At 35.0% G+C, this 22,876-nt stretch overlaps 1 protein-coding gene across 2 annotated transcripts; it reads left to right on the top strand.

Moving 5' to 3' along the window:
* The first annotated feature begins 940 nt into the window (after nt 1-940).
* On the top strand, nt 941-12,257 carry LOC306869269 (BCL2/adenovirus E1B 19 kDa protein-interacting protein 3-like). Of its 2 annotated transcripts, XM_079415957.1 has the most exons (7): nt 955-1,107; nt 1,762-1,903; nt 2,467-2,611; nt 5,081-5,168; nt 6,526-6,602; nt 9,113-9,259; nt 10,436-11,820. In XM_079415957.1, exons 2-7 carry the CDS (start codon nt 1,885-1,887, stop codon nt 10,482-10,484), a joined length of 525 nt encoding a protein of 174 aa, XP_079272083.1. In that variant the 5' UTR covers nt 955-1,107; nt 1,762-1,884; the 3' UTR covers nt 10,485-11,820. The 2 variants fall into 2 exon arrangements, with proteins under 2 accessions (XP_079272082.1, XP_079272083.1); XM_079415956.1 differs by lacking the exon at nt 1,762-1,903 and having other exon boundaries at nt 941-1,107; nt 10,436-12,257.
* The last annotated feature ends 10,619 nt before the right edge of the window (nt 12,258-22,876 follow it).

The following is a 22,876-nucleotide window of genomic DNA, read 5'->3' as shown; positions in this document are numbered from 1 at the left end:
ACATTATAGTTTGGTCAGTATAAAAGTAATAGAAGTCTATGGAAAGTCCCCACAATTCGCATAAATAAATGTGTGTGTGTGTGTGTGTGTGTGTGTGTGTGTGTGTGGTGATCAGGAGAGATTATCTGTCCATGTATTAGAAGTTTATCTGAGGTCAGGTGACACTAAATGGGAAACAACACATGCTGAATGTTTTGTTTGTCATGTGACTTATTTTGGGACACTGTTGTGTCACTTGTCTCTTGTCTCTATCAAAGACACACATCTAATGCTGAACCTTTAAAATATTTTAAAACATATTTTATGTCATATCTGGACATGGGACATTAAAGAATATAAAATATACTAAACTTTAACCTGCTGAGTTTTTAGACTGAAACTAGGCACATATTTGGCTGGCTTATGAAAAAGAAGGGAATAATGCCAATATTTACCTCCTGCTGAAACACGTGGGCAGAACTGCATTTACGTCACAAAAACAGAATAAACGCAGAGAATAGCAATCCAGCAAAGCCTCTGTGAAACCAGTCAAACAAAGGGCGGGGCGTAGAAACACGGAAGTTGTCTCTGATTGGTCAGCAACGATGGGGGGGCTAAATAATTATTATTCTGTTTCACCTCTTTCCCATCGTTTTTAAATTAATAAAATATCCATTAAATATCAAATGTCACTATTAGACGGTAAATGGCATGGTCATTTGTCACAATTATTTATGGTAACTTAAAATATATGATTTTTTAAAAATAATTTCAAAAGAATATTCTCGTATTGTGTCATATTAATAATTTTAATTTTCTCGATTAGTGATGCACAATTCAATAACACAAAAAACGTGTGGTTTAATTGTGAAGTTTCGGTTTTATGAGCCACCGAGCGCCCCCTGGAGGAAGGAACGGAAACGTCCTCTAAAACAGTGATTAGCGAGTTTTATCCACTCAAACACACACAACAACAGTGTTGTCAACACACACACACACACACACAGAGGACAGGGAAACACGGGCAAAGAGAGTCGAGAGGAGCTGAAGTCAGTGCATCTGCTCCTGAACTCCTCTGTCCCATCATGGCTCTGTCAGGATCTCAATCACCAGATGATGCTTTGCACGGTAAGACAACTGCATATCTACATAACACTGATGAATTATGACCTGTGGTTAAATATATTTATATTATATGTAGGCGTATTTATGTTTAGATTTATATATATCTTACGTTTTAATTCGATTGTATATCTACAGTAGCCTAACTGTACAGCCTATAAAATTCATTTACAATTAAATTATTTTTTATAATGAAATAATACGAATGCACATTAAATATTTAAAATATATATTTAAATTTAATTACAAAATAAGTTGGGCTACTTATTGTAAAAATAATTACAATTAAAGACTACTTAATGTTCTATTACATCTGTCTGTTTTTATTTTGCTGTGCCATTGTTTTTGTCTGTATTATGTAAACAGATTCCATGACTGGCCTGTTATGCCTCTCTCTAAGCCAATTACTGTGAAGAGGGTTAACAGCTCTTATAATTTGATCAGTAGCTTAAACTGTCCGCAGGGGAAAACGTGAGAACAACAGTGTTTGCAGAACACACAAGTTCTTCATAAAAACAAATCCCTGTCATTATCATTCTTAAAACACACAAAAGCATGCGCATTCTCTCATCCACACACACACACACACACACACACTCACAGACTGATATTATGTTCTGTATAGGTAACATGCGGCCCTCGTCTGTGCTTATGTCACAGTTCCACATGCTGGAGAATCTGGGCCAATGGCACAGTCCCTCCTCCCTCCACTGCAAGACCCCTGTCTCTGAAAAACAACCCCCAACATGACCAGGAAGGGCAGAAAGAGAGGATGGTCAAGGCATGGGGAAAGGTGATAAAGGTCAGAATTAGAGAGAATACAGGGAGGGAGGGAGGGAAAGAGTTAGAGAGAGAGAGAGAGATGTGACTGGCTAATCTCTGACAGAAATAAAATGCTTATGTAAGCAAGCTCTTGTTTGGGCAACAGTACTGTATCCTCATGTCCATGTCAACAATCAGTGTGTGTGAGAGATTGATAGATAGATAGATGGACAGAAGGATAGACAGGTAGATTGAACGATGGAATGATATAGATGGATGGATGGACAGAACAATAGATAGACAGGTAAACAGAACGATGCATGTCACTGTGCAAGCCTCGTTATTTTACAACCTCTCTCATCCACTACCTGTCAGAGACACTTTTCAGTCCAATCATTTCCCATTGGGTAAAATCAAGTCCTATTCTACATCTTTTCTCATCCACTGTCCAGGTTTACTTGGAAATATGTCACAATACGGAAACAAGATGTATTTAAGTTGACTTTAACATATAAATTCCATGTGAAAGTTACAGATTCCACAGAGCGATCAAACTGAACTCATTTTATTAATCCAAGTCCGTGTCTTTCACATGTCCGTCAGGCTCTTGGGTGGAGCTGGAGGGTTTGATGGCTTCTGCAGGTCAAACAGAAGCACAGGACGCCACAGCCTCCATCCTGCAGGGGGAGTTGGAGAGGATTCTGCTGGAAGCTCAGCTGGAGTGTGAGAGGAGTAGTCAAACAGAAAGGTGTGGAGCTGAAGGCCTGTTTGAGCTTTGTCTTTGTGCACTTGGGAGTAAACAAATCTGCTCTTAGGAAAGAAAAATCACTAATAAGATTCTTTATTTTCTGTGTTTCTCCAAGACATCAAGCTGTGTGTTTGGCACTCATACCATACCTTTTTATGGAAATATTTCTCTAAATATTAATAAAAACTTAACATACATGTACCTCTGAAATGTACTACCACAACAATTTTGGCTGGAAAAACGTGCATATTGAATGTCACAGCTTGCGAAAGACTTTATTGATCAGTATCTAATATGTTTAATTATTGCAATGATTGCATACCACAAATTATCAACCTGTATACATTTTAGGCAATATTTGTGTAGCAAAAATGAGAACATTGGACTTTAGTGGGTGACCTTTTTCAATATTGTTTATTGAAACTTTTGTGCCCAAAAGTTTTAATTCAACAGGCAAAAAAATCTAACTTGACTGAGGGCGATGGGCCATATGTAAGTTTAGAATTTATACTATATAAAAATTAATTATCATTATTTTTAAAGTTAAATAATTAAACAAAAATATTTTTTTCTATTTCTTTTTAGCATGTTTTTTGATTTTTAAAAAAAAAAAAAAAAAAAAAAAAAAACTATTTTCCCCATCTTCTTGTGGCATGGTGGGCCAAATCAAAGTTTATCACAGGCCAACTTTGGGCATCTCTTGTTTACAAAATGAAGCCCATTCAATAAATCATAGAATTATATCAAATGATTTTTAATGTAGTCTTTATTGAAGCACTAGAAAGTCTGAGAGCTGTTCTGAGTTTTCAACCCTGATAGCATGTTTTCCAGCAATATACATCAAAACAAAATATGCTCGTATCATTATTTTTATAACAGTGGCTTCCTATAGGCATGTTCAGTGAAGAAAAAGATAATGCATCATTACTTTCTATGCTTGGTTTCTGAAGGTTAATAAGCCTGCAGTGTAAAACTAATGTTTTGTCAGGAAAATGTCACATCGATTTAAGCATATTTTTGCTTATTACCTCAATTTTGCTCTGCAGGTGAACAGCTTAACCAGCATTTTGGCAGCTTATTCAGTGTCTGCCCGTTTTGTGTGCATGTCTGTTTGTTTTGATGTCAAAAGTGGGGAAAACCTACGGTGGCTGAGAAGTGCAAAACAAATCACAATTCTGAAAACAAAATAACAAATTACAGACGCAAATGTAAATCTAAAAAACTAAATAATAATTCAGAAAACATTATAACAAGTCAGAAAACGCAACGACAAATCAGACAAACCTGAAGAGGTAGGTATAGTTTGAGACAGCGCCATTGGTTTGGGAATAGATTACTCACCGCTGACTGGACGAGACATCTGTCAATCAAGCTGTACAGGAAGAACGAGAAGAACAACAGCAGATGGTAGATCGCGTGTCATCTTTTTTGACGCGATGGATCCGGGTTCGATCCCGCCTTTTGCCCAACTTTTTTCCCTCCCTTTTCAAACCTCGTATCGCATCGGAAAGGCATTTATTTTCAATAAAAATTAAGGAAATAATCAAAAAGTTGAAAATAAAGTATTGGGTTAGGGTAGGTGTAGGGAGGGCTTTTTTGTACCAATAAGGTGGCATCCATTTAATAATTTGAATTAAAATTATAATTTACACTCAGTACGTTATTACTACAGTTTTTACTACAATACTGAGGTGCAGATAATTGCCACTATTTGCAACAAGTAGTATACATAGCACAAAATCCTCCAAAATCCCTTATTGAAAATAAATGTGTGTGTGTTCACTGCTGTGTGTGTGTTGGATGGGTTAAATGCAGAGCACGAATTCCGAGTATGGGTCACCATACTTGGCAGTATGTCACTTCACTTCACTTGTTTTCGGATTTGTCATTGTATTTTCTTTGTTATATTTTTTTTTTGGAATTGTTGTTGTGATTTCTGAATTGTTATTTTGTTTTTTAGATTTGCATTTGTGTTTGTAATTTGTTATTTTGTTTTCAGAATCGTGATTTTGTTTTGCACTTCTCGGCCACCATAACCTGATAGTGTAGTAATTTTTTTTCGTTTTTTGATAGTTTCGCTTATGCTGCTGACCCGCTTCTCAAATGTTTCATCCGTGTTTCCTATAGAGTTTCCGGTGAGATTTCAACAACGTCTTAAACTGCGTGAACTCTGCTGTTAAAAGATATATTTCAGTATCAACTTAAACATTTCCCAATGAATTCTCCCCAGACCAAAAGATCTGAGCTGCTTACATTTATTTTATAGCTCTTTCTCTGTTACTGGATCTCAGCAATTTACTCATTTATATCACCTGAGACATTTTAGAAGAAACATCTGAGACAGAGCTGACACTGTATATGAGAAGTCCAGTGTTTGTGTGTGTGTAGGGGAGAAATTACAATGCATCCAGTCTCCGCCAATCATTTTGCGTGCTACTTTTTTAACACAGACTTCCTCTCTGAATTCAGTCCTCCACAGGTCGTGACCCCGAGAACATCTGGATCTCCCAAACCAGCCAGTGAGGGCAGCAGCAGCACAGATTGTGTGACTATACAGGTAACAGACACCTGAGGCACTGTTCAGTGTATGTTCGTTCCCACAATACTGCCAAATAAAGGAAGCTGTTTTATATCGCAATGAGCTGAATGATGATGATGGTATTGAAAGTCTAATGAACTTATTATGGTTACAATCATTACCGTACTTTAATTATGACAGATTGAGGCAGACTATGCAATGGTAATTAGTCTCATGGTTTTAGCTGATTAGTCACTCAATAATCAAGCTAAAACAATCTACCTTTACACTACCTGTCAAAAGTTTGGAATAATTTTATGTTTTTGAAAGGAGTCTCTCATGCTCACTTGCATTTATTTGATCAAAAATACAGTAAAAACAGTAATATTGTGAAATATTATTAGAAATTTAGTTTATATAATAGAATCATTTTAGAATGATTTATGAAGGATCATGTGAGTAATGTTGCTGAAAATTCAGCTTTGATCACAGGAATAAATTACATTTTAAAGTACAATGCCCTCCAAAAGTATTGGAACAGTAAAGACAAAAAATTGCTCTGTTGGCTGTGGAGTCAAGACATTTACAAATATGATTAAAAGATGAATATGAGACAAAACTACAGAATGTCACATTTTATTATTGGGTGATTCAACACACAGATGTTGTACCAGCTAAGAAGTTCAGCACTTTTAGAGTTCATCCCTCTATCTGATGTGAGCATAAGTATTGGAGCAGTTGCCTCTCAGGTCTTTCTAAGTGATCAGCTGTGTCCTGTTGCATTAATTCTTCAGATATTAAAAGCAGGGAATGTGTCGTATCAGTTATATCCATTACTTCTGTATTCTGAATCTTGAATTCGACATTCTGTAAAATGTGACATTCTGTAGTTTTGTCTTGACTCCACAGCCAATAGAGCAATTTTGTCTTTACTGTTCCAATACTTATGGAGGGCACTGTATATTCAATCAGCTACTTCAAATTGTAATCATATTTCACAATATTAATGTTTTTACTGTATCTTTGACCAAATAAATGCAGTCTTGGTGAGCATTTAAGAGACTTTATAATTGTGCATAAATAGGATAGAAAAATAAATAGACTATTGAAATGAAACTTTGTGTGGTAAAAATGACATTGGAAAAGAAAATGCATTAAATACTGGCTACAGTAAATACAGGTTCACTTGCAATGACAATTAAACATTGAAATAATTTTGCATATTGTTGCCCGTGTGGTTTATAGTATTAGTCATTTTCAGTACACTTTACATTATAGTACATTAAGCAGTTTTGTTTCTGTGGGTCACTTGATGTCCAGTGCACATCTGGTTCCTGAAGTCAAGTAAAGCATGTAAATGATGCACTCACACATCTTTGCACTGTTTGTTTTTCAGTCAGATGAGAATGACAGGCGAGCGAGTGCTGAATGGGTGTGGGATTGGTCCAGTCGGCCAGAAAACCTCCCGCCCAAGTAAGATTTACCTTTCATTCAGGTACTGTGGTTACTCCTGTTACTCAGGTGTCTGTGATATATAATGGAACTGCAGAGGATTTGTGAAATTAAGAAAACAGAAAACAGTTGGAATAGCCTAGACAATAATAAAAATGGAAAAAATGTTGAGCTAATTATTAATATTTTTTTGCACATGATGGCAGTTTCCAGTCCTAGATAAAATTATGCTTATTAAGGATGCAAATACATCATGAACACCATATGGCATTATGGGTAAAAATAAAAGAGGTGTTCTTGTGTGCTGAAGTGCGCTTTCAGAAGATTGCAGGTCTTGCAGTGGAGCGTTTGACCTCCGTTAGCCCTGCATACCTCTGCTTAAATCTCAGAGAGGATCATTTAGTCGCCACACAAAAATAGCTTGTGCGCCACACCATGAGTCAGCGATTCTGAGCCTCACTTGTGTGCCATTTAACGAGAGGATGAGTTCGCTCTCTAGAGGAGAAACTTTTTAATACCCGTATCATTACAGCTAAAACCTTGTCAAAAACCTTTTGAATTGCAACGTTTAATGATGTAGAATTGCAGATTTTAGCAATAGAGTCTGCTCTGATATCATGATGCTATTAAAAGCAAAAAGCTTTTAGAAAGCACAAAAAGCTTCACTTTGTCAATGGCAGTTTTCATGACGGTGCATATACACACTGTGCAAATATACATTTTGCTGGAAAAACATTTCAAAGGTTATTTTGAAATCAATCCTTAGAAATAGAGCTGATGGAGAGACATTTAGTGTCCGTCCTTCCAGCTGTTTGTATTGCTTGATCAAAAAAAAAAAAAAAATCACATTAAAGATCTTAGAAAAAGAACTTTAGAAAATAAGAAAAATCATGGTATTCAAGATTTCCAGAATTTCAAGGTAAGAATATTGTTTATTGACTTTACATAAGCACAGACGTTTTCTCTGTCACTGTTTGGATGTAGTAAAACACCAACAGATGACAGAGAAAACGTCTGTGCTTATGTAATGTCAATAAACAATATTCTTACCTTGAAATTCTGGAAACCTTGAATACCATCTTGAAACCATAATTCTGACCTTGAAATAAGGATTTGGCGTTAATGTACAGTATATTGTCTTCAGAATCATTCATGTATGCGAAGGAAGACAGAAATCATGTCTTTGTGCAGTTTACTAATTAATAATACTAGACTTTTTCACCTCACATATGGTTGTCAAAAGCAAAAATGCTACGAAATGCATCATATTGTGTGAGAAAATATGGGCAAGTTCTCAGGCAAAACAGCACCCCAAAAATATTAGGAAACAAGTATTGGGTTTCATTTAGCTAATATGATGCAGGATGCCGGTGTAACCATACTTCTAAATCACAAATCAAAAATAATAACAATTCAAAATGTTCAAATAAGCTAACTACAGTACTGCACTTTCTGCAACCGTGCAGCTTTGAGTTTTATCTTGGTTGCATTGAGCTGCTTTAAACATCTCTGATGTTTAGATCCTCTTGGTCAAACGTCTTCCATAAAAAAAAAAAAAAAAAAAATATTTAAATATGCTTGCATTCCCACATTTGCATGTGCATGAGGCAACAAGCTTTATATGATAGGATAGATGAGCTTTAAACTGGGATTACAATGCTGAATTTGGCTTAATCTGTTTCAGAGAAATTTATCTTAAAACACCTTCAGGCTCACCTGGTGCACGCTCAGTAAATGATCCAGCCTGACAGGATGTTTGTTTCAAAGGCATCCTAAATATGAAAGGACGAATGCAAATCTGTGAAAGCATTTTTAAACATTAGATTTTTTTTTTAAATAAAGGAATGTTGATGTAAAATGAATAAGAAATAAGTTGTCCAAGAAATAAGTTCTACTGTATGTGACTAATCAAATAGTAAGTTTGTGACATCGATCATATGACAGTCATATTGTTCTTCTCAATAATTCTGTGGAACATGATCAGCTCCTCAATAAAGCAAAAGAAATACTGAGACATTCACAGATTTATGTGCATTTTCAATTCAGCTTCTCTGAAATTATGCTGATAATATTGTGTAATCAGAATTTTGTATTAAAAGCCATGCAAAATAGGCTGCATTGACTGAACTGTACAAATAAACTTGGATTGAATGTATTTATAGTCTCACATCTGGAATATTTCAAATGCATCTGTACAGTTTAAAAAAAATTATTAAACACTACAGTATTTTCACCAGCTAAAAAATGGTTTTAAGTCAGTTATTTCTATCTTTTGCTGTAGTGTGTCCGTAGGAAATATCAGTTTACATTTCCAAACTTTCAATTTGCCATTAATTGTAGTAATCCAGTGAGATTTGTGTCTGAGAACAGCCAGTGGTCCACACAGAGATCTGAACTCATCATCATCCAGTCTGTCTGGAGTGACATGAGGAAACTGAGACAGACTAAATCCAGAAGAACTGTGGCCACGTCTCCAAGATGCTTCATTATATTGCTGAACGACCCTGATTTATCTCTCTTTCTGTCTTTAGGGAGTTTGTGTTTCATCACCCAAAGCAGTCCGGCTCCCTGAGTGTGAGGAAGACTGAGGTGATGAAGAGGGGTTTGTTTTCTTCAGACGTGCTCCTCATCCTCCTGCCCTCTCTGCTCGCCTCACACGCTCTGACGCTGGGTCTGGGGTGAGACTTTTCTCACATTTCATCATATCTTCTAATTTTTTCACTTTAATATCACTGCAAATCTTTTGCTTTAAGACTCCACAGGAAGCATGTGAGGTCAAATGTGTCAATGAGGTTTATCTATGTATAAATATATATGGCCCCTTGTGCATTTCAGTATTTTAGAATTTCAATATTTTGAATTCAGTGTTTTTAAACATAATCAGCATGAATAAAAGCGTAGGGTTCTGTGGACATATGGCCTGTAGAGCCCCACTGAAGTCACACTTCACTCCTAGTCTATGGCTGTACCAGTGATTTTAATGCAAAAGATGATTGATGTTGACTGGGAAAGAGCCTTTAAATATGCCTTGTTGATCCAATTATGAGGCCTATTTGCATTAAAAGTCACACGACTGACAGCACTTGGAATTTATATGTCTGAGTGCATATTTGCCAATCATAAGTGACAGCAATCTGCTTTAATTTGTTTGTGATTTAGAGTGATTATTCATTTAAATGCATGAGTGAATTCTCAAAATTATTGTTCTGCATGTGAATGAAATATAGAAGTCATTACTCCGGTCTTCAGTGTCACATGATCCTTCAGAAATCATGCTGATTTGCTGCTATAAAACGTTTATTATTATTATCAATGTTGAAAACAGTTGTTGTGCTTCTTTTTTTATTATTGTTAAAACTTTTTTTTTTTTTTTTTCAGGATTCTTTGATTAATAGAAAGTTCACAAGAACAGCATTTATTTGAAATATAAATCTTTTATAACATAAGTCTTTTATTTTTGATTAATTTAATATGTCCTTGCGAAAAAATAAATAAAAATCAAATGTTAGTGCACACTTTTTAAATGTGGCTTCTGTCCCATCTTTGCTTTAATAAATCAATGTAGATAAAATCTTAATCTGAATATGATCGTGAGTGGTCCCTGTATAAGGCCAGGGTCCTGTTGCAGTCCCATATGCCCGTGCTTGCAATAAATCACAGACAATTTAGAAATGTTTGTGCTGTTCAAACTCTCTAAAATGCTGTATTGAGTCATACAAATTTAATTTTTGACTTCCATTTTCATTACAGGCATTGATGTTACCTAAAAAAAAAAGAGCATAAATAAGAACAAAGATGCTGTCTGACAGAAGACAAACGATGACCGGTTATCTCTTTCTTACTTTCTTTCTCAGAATATACATAGGGAAACGGCTGGCATCCTCCTCCACCAGCACACTGTGACATGTGACATGTGGCAGCTCACCGATTGGCTGAGGCCACTCCCACTAGCACTGCAGCCCAATCACGCCTCTCTTCTCCTCCTGTGATGGGCAACAGCCTCTTCTGCCTCTGTCTGTGTTTGTCCCGTCCCACCACAAAACTGTCTTTGTCTCCATGCATTTAAAGGGCTCATATCATGAGGAATATCAAATTGTCCTTGATATTTTTTTAGATAAAAGAGCCTGATGTTCCATGAAAGTATGTTTCAGAATGATATACATTTGAGAAATCAAAACTTTCTTCCCAAAAGGAGTGTTTATTGAAAATAAGCTATAACAACCTATTCTGAGCTCCTTTGAAGACCTAAATTGAAGATTTATGTATTTGAATTGCACATAAAATTACAATAACCAGCTTTATCATCAATAACTGTTTCAATCGCATACATTCTAACTAAATTAATATCGCTTGTTCTACAGCTAGCCATATTTTAACCATGTTTATATACTTTTTAACTGAATAAATTTAATTTTCACAGTGAAATGTAAGCAATTTGGAAAATATGATTGTTTGAATAAAATAGATGCCGATAGTTATAATAATAATAATTAAGTACCGAAATCTTACCATTTAAATGTTTCTTAGCCATTTAATTTATGTATGGCTGACAAATATTTATCACAATAAGTTTATTAGTTTTTGGCAAAACTGTGTAACCCAAATGAACATAAATTTTATATGCAATTCTAATACATAAATAGTATATACTTAAATAAATTAGGCCTAAATATTTTTGATGTCATACTGATTAGTATGTTATCACATGATTGACCAGAAGAGTCAGAACAGGTCAAAATGTTCATGGAAAGAAAATTAGGATTGGTATTCATGCAAAATGTATGATATGGCCCCTTTAACCCCATGAGAGTGTCTTTAACTGCCCTTCTAAATCTTTTTGTAGTTGTTTAGTCCACAAAGGACTGTGCCCACATGTGTGTCAGGTCTAATACTGTACAATTACTACAGGGAACACAGAAACAGTAATGCACTGAAATCTAGCTGAAAGGAGAAAACTGACAGTGAGCGAAGCAAATAAAAAAAAAAGTATTATTTTACATCTAAATCAATTGCAAGACATACATTGAGTTTGAGACGGAGTTCAGTCATGGATAGTGTATATGACTGAATCCTTTCGTGTTTGTGTGGAACAAAATAATGTGAAAAATCTCATGTTGCAGTAATGTGTTTGAGATATAAATCCATTCCATGTTGTAATGTGAAGTTCATGAGGTTATCTGTTCAGATTAATCTTGTTTGTAACGACTCGACCACAATAAATGTCACTGTTACCACCTTCTGCTTGGTCTGGTGTGTAAAAATTAATGTAGATATAGATGTGAGGCTTTCACCTTTAACTAAAAATACAGAACATTAGTTTTATTGTGCGTATAATCTTTAAAGTAGCTTGGAATAGAAATGCCATGATAAATGAATATGATAATTGTAGGTATAAAAAATATAAGTTGACTTGTGTATAATTTGCCTATTTTATCTTTTTTCACAATTTTTAGTCACCTTTTTCCTTCATTGGTGTATTTCAATGATCCTGTGATGTGACAATTGAATTTTTAAAAATGCTAATATTTTATGTATTCAATGTCAACTAGTATTTCCTATCAGCTTCCCATATATAAAAATACGGTGATATTTCCATCTGATACACTTACTGTTTATAAAACAACGAAACCAGACAAAATACATATTTAAGATGCATTGTCAATAAAGAAAATGATGTAACACAGCTGTGTGATTCCCTGAATATGCAGCAGAGGTCAGAAGTGCTCTATAGTGTGCTCTGCAGTGCATTTTGAGACACCTGCAGTTAATATGAAATTATGGCAGAGCTCTACACATTTTTTCTTTAGAAGATGTGTTCCTAATTTAAAATATTTAGGAGCACAGTCAGAAATATAGGAGCACCTTCTGATTAATGATAGAAATTACATTTCTCATTATGGGGAATTTTTCTTTACCTTTTAATTTTTTATAGGTGCAACCTTATTAAATGAGTATTTTTTTTATGTCAGACATCTATTTAAATGAATAAATTGGTTTAAAGATTTTAATTAAAATAATAAATTAATTAGAATAGTAAGTTAAATTGTTTGAAATTATATTTTAAATTTGAAACTTAAACCGCCAGTAGGTGTAGGGAAGCCTTTGTCAATAAATCATTCATTCAGTCGATACATTCAAAACGGCTGATTCATTCAGGAGCTAAGAACCTAAGCAACTTCGGTCTTTATGGTTGTTTTTATGAATCACTGTTTTGACTTACTGTTTGAATCACTGACTCGTTCAAAGCACTGATTCATTCAGGAACGAAACTCTGCTTCGTTTTGCTCTGAGACACTCAAAGGTTCTGTTTTGGCTTGTTTGGAGCTATCTTCGTTGGCTAAATAGAGAGCAAGAGACAATATTGTGTCTGAAATTTAAGTTTCTTAATATTATCTTCTTGTTTATCGACCCTACTTCTGATAATCAAGTAATAGCCTATTATTTGACAGGCTGCCAAAAGAAACAACAACAGCTTTTAAATATATTTGCACAAAAACATAATGTTCAGTATCTATTCTTGAACATTAAGTCCATTCAGCACTCTATATTAACTTATTGGTGCTTGCTCTGTGGACTGATTGCATAAGTGAAATGAGTTGTATATTGCTCTTACTTTGGATAGTAATTTGAACAAACTTCTGAAAGTAGCCTATTCAACTTTGACCATAGTAACTGCATTGCAATGCATTGGCAACCAGCCAACACATCAATTCGCTGTTGAGTTTTGTTAGAGTATTGTTTCATCAATGACAGTATTCATGTAATTTTTCCTATTTTCTCAGAAGCCAGAATTTTCCAGCATGGTATTCCTTCTCTCCTTGTCTCTTTCACTTTCTTCTGCCTCTAGAACTTCTCACTTGTGATGGAAGGGTGGCAGAATTTGATTTAGTGCAGTAAAAATTAAGACAAAGAGGCCAGAGTTTGGCTTGTAATTTTTACAGAGGCACAGATTTAGATAAAGAGGGAGGAAAAACAATAGTGGCGTATTGATCAAAGCCTGTCAGCCTCTTGTTCAGGAAATTGATCTTCAGGAATAAAAAGCCCTGGGAGATGACGGATGAAGGGGTAGAATCTCTTGACGTGAGCACGTCTCCCTGCCTTCAAATCCAATAACTTCATAAAGGCTTGGGCAACTGCAGAACCTGTTGCTTCTGAGAGATGAGCTACTGATAGTTGTTTAAGAAACTCCACATGGATGAATCTCATGAAAAGTTGCATGGGTCGTATTCCATTCTGAAGTCAAAAGAAAAGAAATAAGAAGTTATATTTCGCATAGAGCCTATTTTAGGGCCATTAAGATTTCTTGCATTGTGACATAATTTTGCAATGTAATGCGTCTTTACTTGGAGACAGACATTTTACTTGGATTGTTCAGATTCAGTGGCTTCCTAATTCATCATGATGTATAATTATTTGTTTATTTTATTTATTTGCAAATTGCAGTAATGAGAATTTGGATTTGCATTGATTTTTTTTTTTTTTTGCAAAATAATACAATGCAAAAAAATTGTCATTTCTTTTCGGTATGTTTTTTTTATCTTTATGCTGAATGTAATGTAATTTCTTATTTCTTTCCTTTGAAATTGTATGAAGTGAAATTAGTATGCATAACCTTCAGATCAGGAGGTGAGTTATGATTATTCATAAATCTGAAGCCTGCTGAATGTAGAAAACATCTTAAGGAGGAGTTTGTGTCTGTATGTTTGTGTGTGAATTTTCTCAGACTTTGGTTTTCTTTGTTCTTCATGTCATAACACATTACCTGTTCTCTGACCATGTGTTCACATCTATAACCATCACCAGGGGTGTGAAGTCAACACACACACACACACACACACACTCTCTCTCTCTCACTCACTCACTTTCTTCACATATTCAGCTGTGCTGAAAATAGACATGAAAGGATGTGAGGGTGAATCTCTCATAACTTGTCATGGAATATGTCCAGGTTATATTTTCACCCCCCCCCCCCCCCATGTAGTTGAACCATTTCATTTATTTATGTATTCATTTTCTATTCTTTCATTTTTATTTATTTATCTGTGTGTATTTTAAACAAATAATTAAATTGTTTGCAGATTTTCTTCAAAAAACTCAGGAAGTGAGTTTTCACAATTCTCATTAATGCATAAATATATTAAATTGTAACCTATTTATAGATAATGGTAGTATTTGTTGCACTGCCTTTAATTGCTGCTTGTTTAAAAAAAAAAAAAAAAAAAAAAAAAAACACATTATCCCCATTGAGAGCAATGGAATGACAAACTAAAAGGTAAAACACCAGGATACATACCAGTAATGAGAATTTGGGGAAAAACATCATGATAAAAAAATTGAAAGAATATTATAGTCCTAAAACAGGCTTTAATATATTTGTCTTTATTTAACTTTGTTTATTCATTAATAGTTTGTTCTTTTTTCATTTAGATTTTGGTGCGAACTGTGCCATGCTTTCATGAGATAAACCCATTAAAGGGACAATATTTTTAAAGCATGTTTAATGTTTCTTGCAGTCAAATTTTGTTTATTAGTAATTTTTTAGTCATGTTTTTTATTGCTGCACCTTTAAGATGTCTAATGACTTCTGTTATGATTGACTAACCTGGTCTAGCTCACATTGCTGTTCATCAGAATGAGTCAAGTTGCAGAATACTGAATCTGTGTTAATATGTAAATGTGGTTGGTCATATGTTAATGAGTGTATGCTTGTGACTCAGTAACATTTCTGAATGACCAGTTTTTGCAAATGCCTACAAAGTACATCAAAGTATTTTCTTTAAAAAATCAGTTATGCCCTCTTTTAAGCCACTACACTTTGAAAAATGAAATCATATTTTCTTTTTAGAGGTAAAATTTCACCTGAATAGAGTGAATTGAAGGTGAAATGCCATCTCACATGTCTAGTCATCCTTTCTTTTCATCCATCACATTTAGAGTCCAGATGTGACCTAGTGATACAGAGGCGTCGTACACACATGCTGCTCTCCGATGATTGATTGGTTGATCTCTGTCCACGATAAAGGTGATGTTTAGGATTCTGTTCTTTTACAGTACCAAGGCAAAGCACTCCAGATGATTTATGAAAGGACATAAAAGATGCTTCTTTGACTATAAACTACATCATTATCATGGCCATATGGAAATATTGCTATAGTTTGTGAGACCATTAAGAAGTTTTGAGTAATAAGTCAGTGTTGAGAGTCTTCTCAGTAGTCACACTTGAGTCACTTTCCAGAAAGTTATCTTTTACTTAAGTAACAGATTTTAAATGTACTTCAGTTTCAAAAGTGATTGGATAATTATGTATATGGAAAATAGTGGTGGAACCAGGGTACTAGTTTGTTGGAAAATTCTTGCATAGTTTGGTCCATTTTGCAGTTTTGCAGACAGGAACAGATTATAAAGTGGCCATTCTCATTTCAAAATTTCTCAAAGCTCAAAAAGTTCCAAGTTCAAACATTTATTTTTGGATTTTGCTAGAATACATTTACATAATAATAATAAAAAAATCTATAACATATTTTTCGCATAACAGCAGCTCTTTTCACCCTCTGCTTGAAACGCTTTGTTTTTGGGTTCCTGTCTCTTTAAAGCCCAGTCCTTCTGAAAAGCCTAGTCTGCTTTGGTTGGTCAATCAGCGCAGTATGTTTTGATTGGTCAACCGCTTGGAGAGTGTTTTGGAAATATAATGACTCTTACCATAACTGAGTTTTAGCTCCCTAGGATTCATCACTATATATTGCTCTGGCAATAAATAAAACAGTATCTCCTCTACATAAAATCACTGACCCAACTGTAGGCTGATATTATGCATGGTGACAAGTAATAATGGGAGAACTACAAATGAGGAATTTCAGGCAAGTGTTTTCTGTTGGAGAGATATTAATGTATTTTTTTACAGATTGTTTACATGCACAAATAGCTATATTAAACACTAAAGGAAAGTGAATAAAAGTAATGCACTTCTTTTTTTGGCAACAGTCTGTTTTTAATGCAGTCTGTAAACATTTAGTTGTGATTAGTATATGGCTAAAAATGTAATTCAGTTGTGACATGGATAAGTCATTTTTTGTGTTAAAAAATAATATCCAACTTTATATTAAGTTCTGGGGAATAATATATCAGAATAAGCAGTTGAGATTTGCTGTGTCTATATATCATTTTACATGAGGGTACTTTGAGTATGTGAATGATTTTTGTGACAAGCTATTTATTTTTGCAACAATATTGTCTTAAGTGTCAATTTTTCGAAATTGAGATTTGTGACCCTGGACCATAAAAGCAGTCTTAAGTCGCTGGGGTATATTTGTAGCAATAGCCAAAAATACATTTTATGGGTCAAAATGATCCATTTTTCTTTTATGCCAAAAATCATTAGGATACTAAGTAAAGATCTTGTTCCATGAAGATATTTTGTAAATTTCCTGCCGTAAATATATTAAAACTTAATTTTTAATTAGTAATATGCATTGCTGAATAATTAATAAATACGCTTTCCATTGATGCATGGTTTGTTAGGATCGGACAATATTTGGCCGGGAGACAACTATTTGAAAATCTGGAATCTGAGGGTGCAAAAAAATCAAAATATTGAGAAAGTCGCCTTTAAAGTTGTCCTAATGAATTTTTTTGGCAATGCATATTACTAATCAAAAAGGAAGTTTTGATATATTTACTGTAAGAAATTTACTAAATGTCTTCATGGAACATGATCTTTACTTAATATCCTAATGATTTTTAGCATAAAAGAAAACTGGATAATTTTGACCCATACTATGTATGTTTGGCTATTTCTACAAATATACCCCAGCGACTTAAGACTGGTTTTGTGGTCCAGGGTCACAAATATGGTATAAGTAGCAAAAGTCATTGCCTTAAAGGGATAGTAAAACAAAAACCAAAACAATAAAATTACATACTCTATTACTTTCTTTCTGGCAAAAAACTATTTCTCATGCCAGCTCAACATTTTTTGTGAAAAGGAGAAAGGAAAGCATACACGTTTTGAATAATGTGAGAATGAATAGGTGAGAAATAAGTGAGAAAATGTTCATATTTGTGACCAGTCATAAGTGGTACAGGTATATTTGTAGCATTAGCCAAAAATTCAAAAAATTTGGTCAAAATTACCGCCAAAAATCAAAGATCATGTTCCATGAAGATATTTTGTAAATTTCCTATCATAAATATATCAAAACATAATTTTTGATTAGTAATATGCATTGGTAAGAACTTAATTTGCACAACTTTAAAGGCAATTTTCTCAATATTTAGATTTTTTTGCAACCTCAGATTCCAAACAAATAGTTGTATTTCAGCCAAATATTGTCCGATCCTAACAGGCCATACATCAGTGGAATACCTATTTTTTCAGCTTTCAGATGATGTATAAATCTCAATTTCACAAAATTAACCCTTATGCCTGGTTTTGTGGTCCAGGGTTACATTTGTCATATCACTTTAATAACACCATCTTCCCGGAAGTGACATCATTTCGGAGGGAAACCAACCATGTAAATATCACCAGGTCTGGAACATTCCTTACTGTTTGATAAAATCCCGCAAATTAGTACGATAGTATGACTGTTAAGTAAAAACGAAACTCTCATGAATAACTTTGTTGTTTGCTGATGTGTGTTATTTCAGCTGACGCAGCTATTGTGATCATATTGAAGGTTTTGAACTTTTGCTTGTCCTCTCAGGAGTGATGCACTGAAAAAGAAGTCTCTTAAAATCACTGTTCCTCAGACCTCTGAAGAGACGTAATCGCATGTGATGTAAATCAAGTCTTCTTGCCCGAGGCTCGTGTATATCAGCTCAATGCAGCAGGTGAGAGTTCTTTACACAGAAATGAGGTTGTCTGAGTTACATCAGATAAGAGAGCGATAGAGGTAATACTTTCATCTGGAGAAAATATGACAGGGATGCTTTGGCTTCAGAGCTGTGGAAGAATGAGAGTCGGGACAGAATAAAGGCATCGCGCTTTATGATCACTAGGATGGGCTGACAGAGACAAAGTCTAAAGATATTCAAAGACAGTTTCACATTCTGTAGTAAAATCCCAAATAAATTTTAGTCCAGACAAGTTATGAGTCACAAAAGGCTTTAAAAGGGGAAATGTGTGGGGAATACGGTGGAGAAAAAAATTATTTGATCCCCTGCTGATTTTGTATGTTTGCCCACTGACAAAGAAATTATCAGTCTATAATTTTAATGGTAGGTTTATTTGAACAGTGAGAGACAGAATAACAACAAAAAATCCAGAAAAATGCATTTCAAAAAAGTTATAAATTGATTTGCATTTGAATGAGTCATAAGTATTTGACCCCTTCGCAAAACATGACTTAGTACTTGGTGGCAAAACCCTTGTTGGCTATCATAGAGGTTAGACGTTTCTTGTAGTTGGCCACCAGGTTTGCACACATCTCAGGAGGGATTTTGTCCCACTCCTCTTTGCAGATCCTCTCCAAGTCAAGGTTTCGAGGCTGACGTTTGGCAACTCGAACCTTCGGCTCCCTCCACAGATTTTCTATGGGATGAGACTGGCTAGGCCACTCCAGGACCTTAATGTGCTTCTTCTTGAGCCACTCCTTTGTTGTCTTGGCCGTGTGTTTTGGGTCAATGTCATGCTGGAATACCCATCCACGACCCATTTTCAATGCCCTGGCCCTGATGGTAAATGGCCCCGTCCATCGTCCCTTTGATGGGGTGCAGTTGTCCTGTCCCCTTAGCAGAAAAACACCCCCAAAGTATAATGTTTCTACCTCCATGTTTGACGGTGGGGATGGTGCTCTTGTCATAGGCAGCATTCCTCCTCCTCTAAACATGGTGAGTTGAGTTGATGCCAAAGAGCTCGATTATTGTCTCATCTGACCACAACACTTTCACCCAGTTCTCCTCTGAATCATTGGCAAACTTCAGAGCTTGCAGGCTCTGCAGGATTTCAGTCCTTCATGGTGTAGTGTGTGTTACCAATTGTTTTCTTGGTGACTATGGTCCCAGCTGCCTTGAGATCATTGACAAGATCCTCCCGTGTAGGTTTGGGCTGATTCCTCACCGTTTTCATAATCATTGAAACTCCACGAGGTGAGATCTTGCATGAAGCCCCAGACCGAGGGAGATTGACCGTTATTTTGTGTTTCTTCCATTTGCGAATAATCGCACCAACTGTTGTCACCTTCTCACCAAGCTGCTTGGCGATAGCCTTGTAGCACATTCCAGCCTTGTGTAGGTCTACAATCTTGTCCCTGACATCCTTGGACAGCTCTTTGGTCTTGGTCATAGTGGAGAGTTTGGAATCTGATTGATTGATTGCTTCTGTGGACAGGTGTATTTTATACAGGTAACAAGATTATAAGGTAATCTCAGCTCCTTACCTGTATAAAAGAAACCTGGGAGCCAGAAATCTTGCTGATTGATAGGGGATCAAATACTTATTTGACTCATTAAAATGCAAATCAATTTATAACTTTTTTGAAATGCATTTTTCTGGATTTTTTAGTTGCTATTCTGTCTCTCACTGTTCAAATAAACCTACCATTAAAATTATAGACTGATCATTTCTTTGTCAGTGGGCAAACGTACAAAATCAGCAGGGGATCAAATAATATTTTCCCCCACTGTGTTTGTGGAATGTAGTTCAGGTTAATTTTTTTTGGGATAAAACTATTTTTTATCTTTTTTAAAAAACAAAACAAAAAAGCATTTATTCAGCTAGTATGCATTAAATTGATCAAAAGTAAACAAAGACATTTATAATGTTATAAAAATTTCAAATCATCGCTGTCCTTTTGAACTTTATATTCATCAAGATTCCTGGGAAAAAAAAAAGTTGCATGGTTTAAACAAAAATATGAAGCAGCACATCTATTTTCAGCGCTGAAAATAATCATAAATGTTTCTTGAGCAGCATATCAGAATGATTTCTGAAGGATCGTGTGACACTGAAGACTATAGTAAATTCAGCTTTAATCACAGGAATAAATCACATTTTAAAATATTCAAACAGAAAATAGTTATTTGAAATTGTAATAACTTAAAACAAATAATAATTGTAATAATTTTTTTGATTAAAAAAATGCATACATTAGCTTTTTGTGAGAAACAGACTGAAATTTCATTTGTTATTCCCCTCCACAATATAGTTTTCAAATTTCAATGTGTTAGTGTATTTTCAGATGAAAAATGAAAACATGTTACATCAGATCTTGCAGGTTTGAAATTGTGATGTGGTTGGATGGGAAGATTTTCAGATTTTGGGAATGATTTCAGTGAATCACAATTTAAAAGACTTTACTTTTAATATAATGCATTCTTTTGTGGCTTTTTTAGAGCTCAACAGCATCTATCCTCATTCACTTCCACTGTATGAAAAAGAGCAGGGTGTTAAGGTTCTGCCTCCTACAAATTTGGAGGGACAAGAGGATGAGTAAATTATACCAGAATTAGAATTTTTGAACGAGCTATCCCTTTAATCACATAATTTGAGTGTATTCTCTGCCCTCATCTGGCCATGGCTGGAATTTCTACATATGTTGCTATGACCTCAACACACAAAATAAATATGCCACAGTGTTCTTCTTCATACCTTCATACAGTCCTTCATTTACCCTTCATCTGTTCCACCTGCTCTACTCATTCCTGGTGTTTTTTTTTCTCCATGTGTTTTCCAGCAAGACCACATGCTCCTGCCTGATGACCCCTCCTGTCTGACCATACTGCACCTCCCTCCCCCTCGCCCTCCTCTCTGCTCCTCCTCCTCCTCCTCCTCATCATCATCAGTCATCTACCATGCCTCTCCATGTCCCTCCTGTGCAGTTCTGGCATCCTCTGGTTTAATTAAATGGCCAGGCACGCACACACACACACACACACACACACACACACACACACACACACACACACACATACACACACAAGCTCAAGCACTGATGATGATATACCCAGTCTTAAAGGCATAGTTCACCCAAAAATTTTAATTAATCATTTACTCCAGCCATTTCAAACTCATATGCTGTTACTTTTCCATGCAGCACAAAAGGAGATGTTCTTGAGAAAATGTGTGGACTATATTCCTAGTCTTCTGTGTTTGTGTGACAAACAGACTGAAATTGATCTTGTAAATAGTCTGTCATAGCTCACAAATCAAATATGGCACAGGTTGGACATCAGTTATATCAAATGTCATTGGTTCTCCTGTGCCTTGCAACCTAAAAAGTAATTGACATCAAACATGATACGAAGGCACTATGCTTGATTGGAGTGCTGCTGCGAAGGGAAACATTTTTAGTCAATAGTGGCTTAAATTTTGTTCTGTTTCTCCAGTGCTGTTGTTAAATAAACTAAAACGAATAGTTTTAGAAATAGAAATATAAAAAAAAAAACTAACTGATAAAAATGATAAAAGCAGATTACAAAAGCACTGAAACTTAAACTAAAATGACAAATGAAAATAAAAGATAAACACATATACTGTATTGAAGTTAAATTGAAATATTTAAAATACACTGAATAAATTCAAAACAAAAATGTATTCAAAATCCATATGAATGCATTTTATTCCTCCAGTGTTGTTGTTTTAATTAAACTAAAACTATCAAATAATTGTTTTTGTTCATTGAAAAAGCTAAAACAAAACACAAATATTAGATGAAATACAAAAACTTAAATGAAAATGATAAATGCTGCCTTAGCACCCAACTAAAATAATATTTAAAAATAAATATTTAAACAAAGTTTAAGGTACAGAAATTACTACAACTAAAACTGAAAAAAAAGAAAGCTAAATAAAAATAATACAATTACTATAAATGACAAAAGCCTAAACAGAACTGAAAATACAGTAAGTATAAATAATTATCACTAATAGTATATAAATGCTACTAAAATCACACTGTATCTATTGTACAGCTTCGGAAGACCTAGAAAGAGCATACATGTCACTTCTATAGTGCTCTTTGTCCCTTTTGGAGTTTTACAGATGATCTGATGTTGCATGAAAAAGAGAGATGTGTACATTATTTTAAATGCATTATTCTTTGTTCCACAGAAAGAAAAAACAGCATTCAGGTTTGGATAACATGAGGGTGATTAAATAATGAGATATTCCTTTAAGTCGAAACTTTAAGCCGTGGATGGAGAGAAGGAGAGAGAGAGGGATGAATACAGAGGAGTCTAACCCTTCTGTTTATTCGCTGCCGTTAGGTCTGCGCGTGTGCTTTACTCCCATCACTCCCTTCCTTTCCCATTGGCTGCTTTCTTCTCCCACACACAGACACGGACACACACACACGCCC

This window comes from Barbus barbus (genome assembly GCF_936440315.1).
Source record: "Barbus barbus genome assembly, chromosome: 5".
NCBI lineage: Eukaryota > Metazoa > Chordata > Actinopteri > Cypriniformes > Cyprinidae > Barbus > Barbus barbus.
The sequence above is the reverse complement of the archived record's forward strand: the minus strand, read 5'-3'. Positions and strand labels throughout refer to the sequence as shown.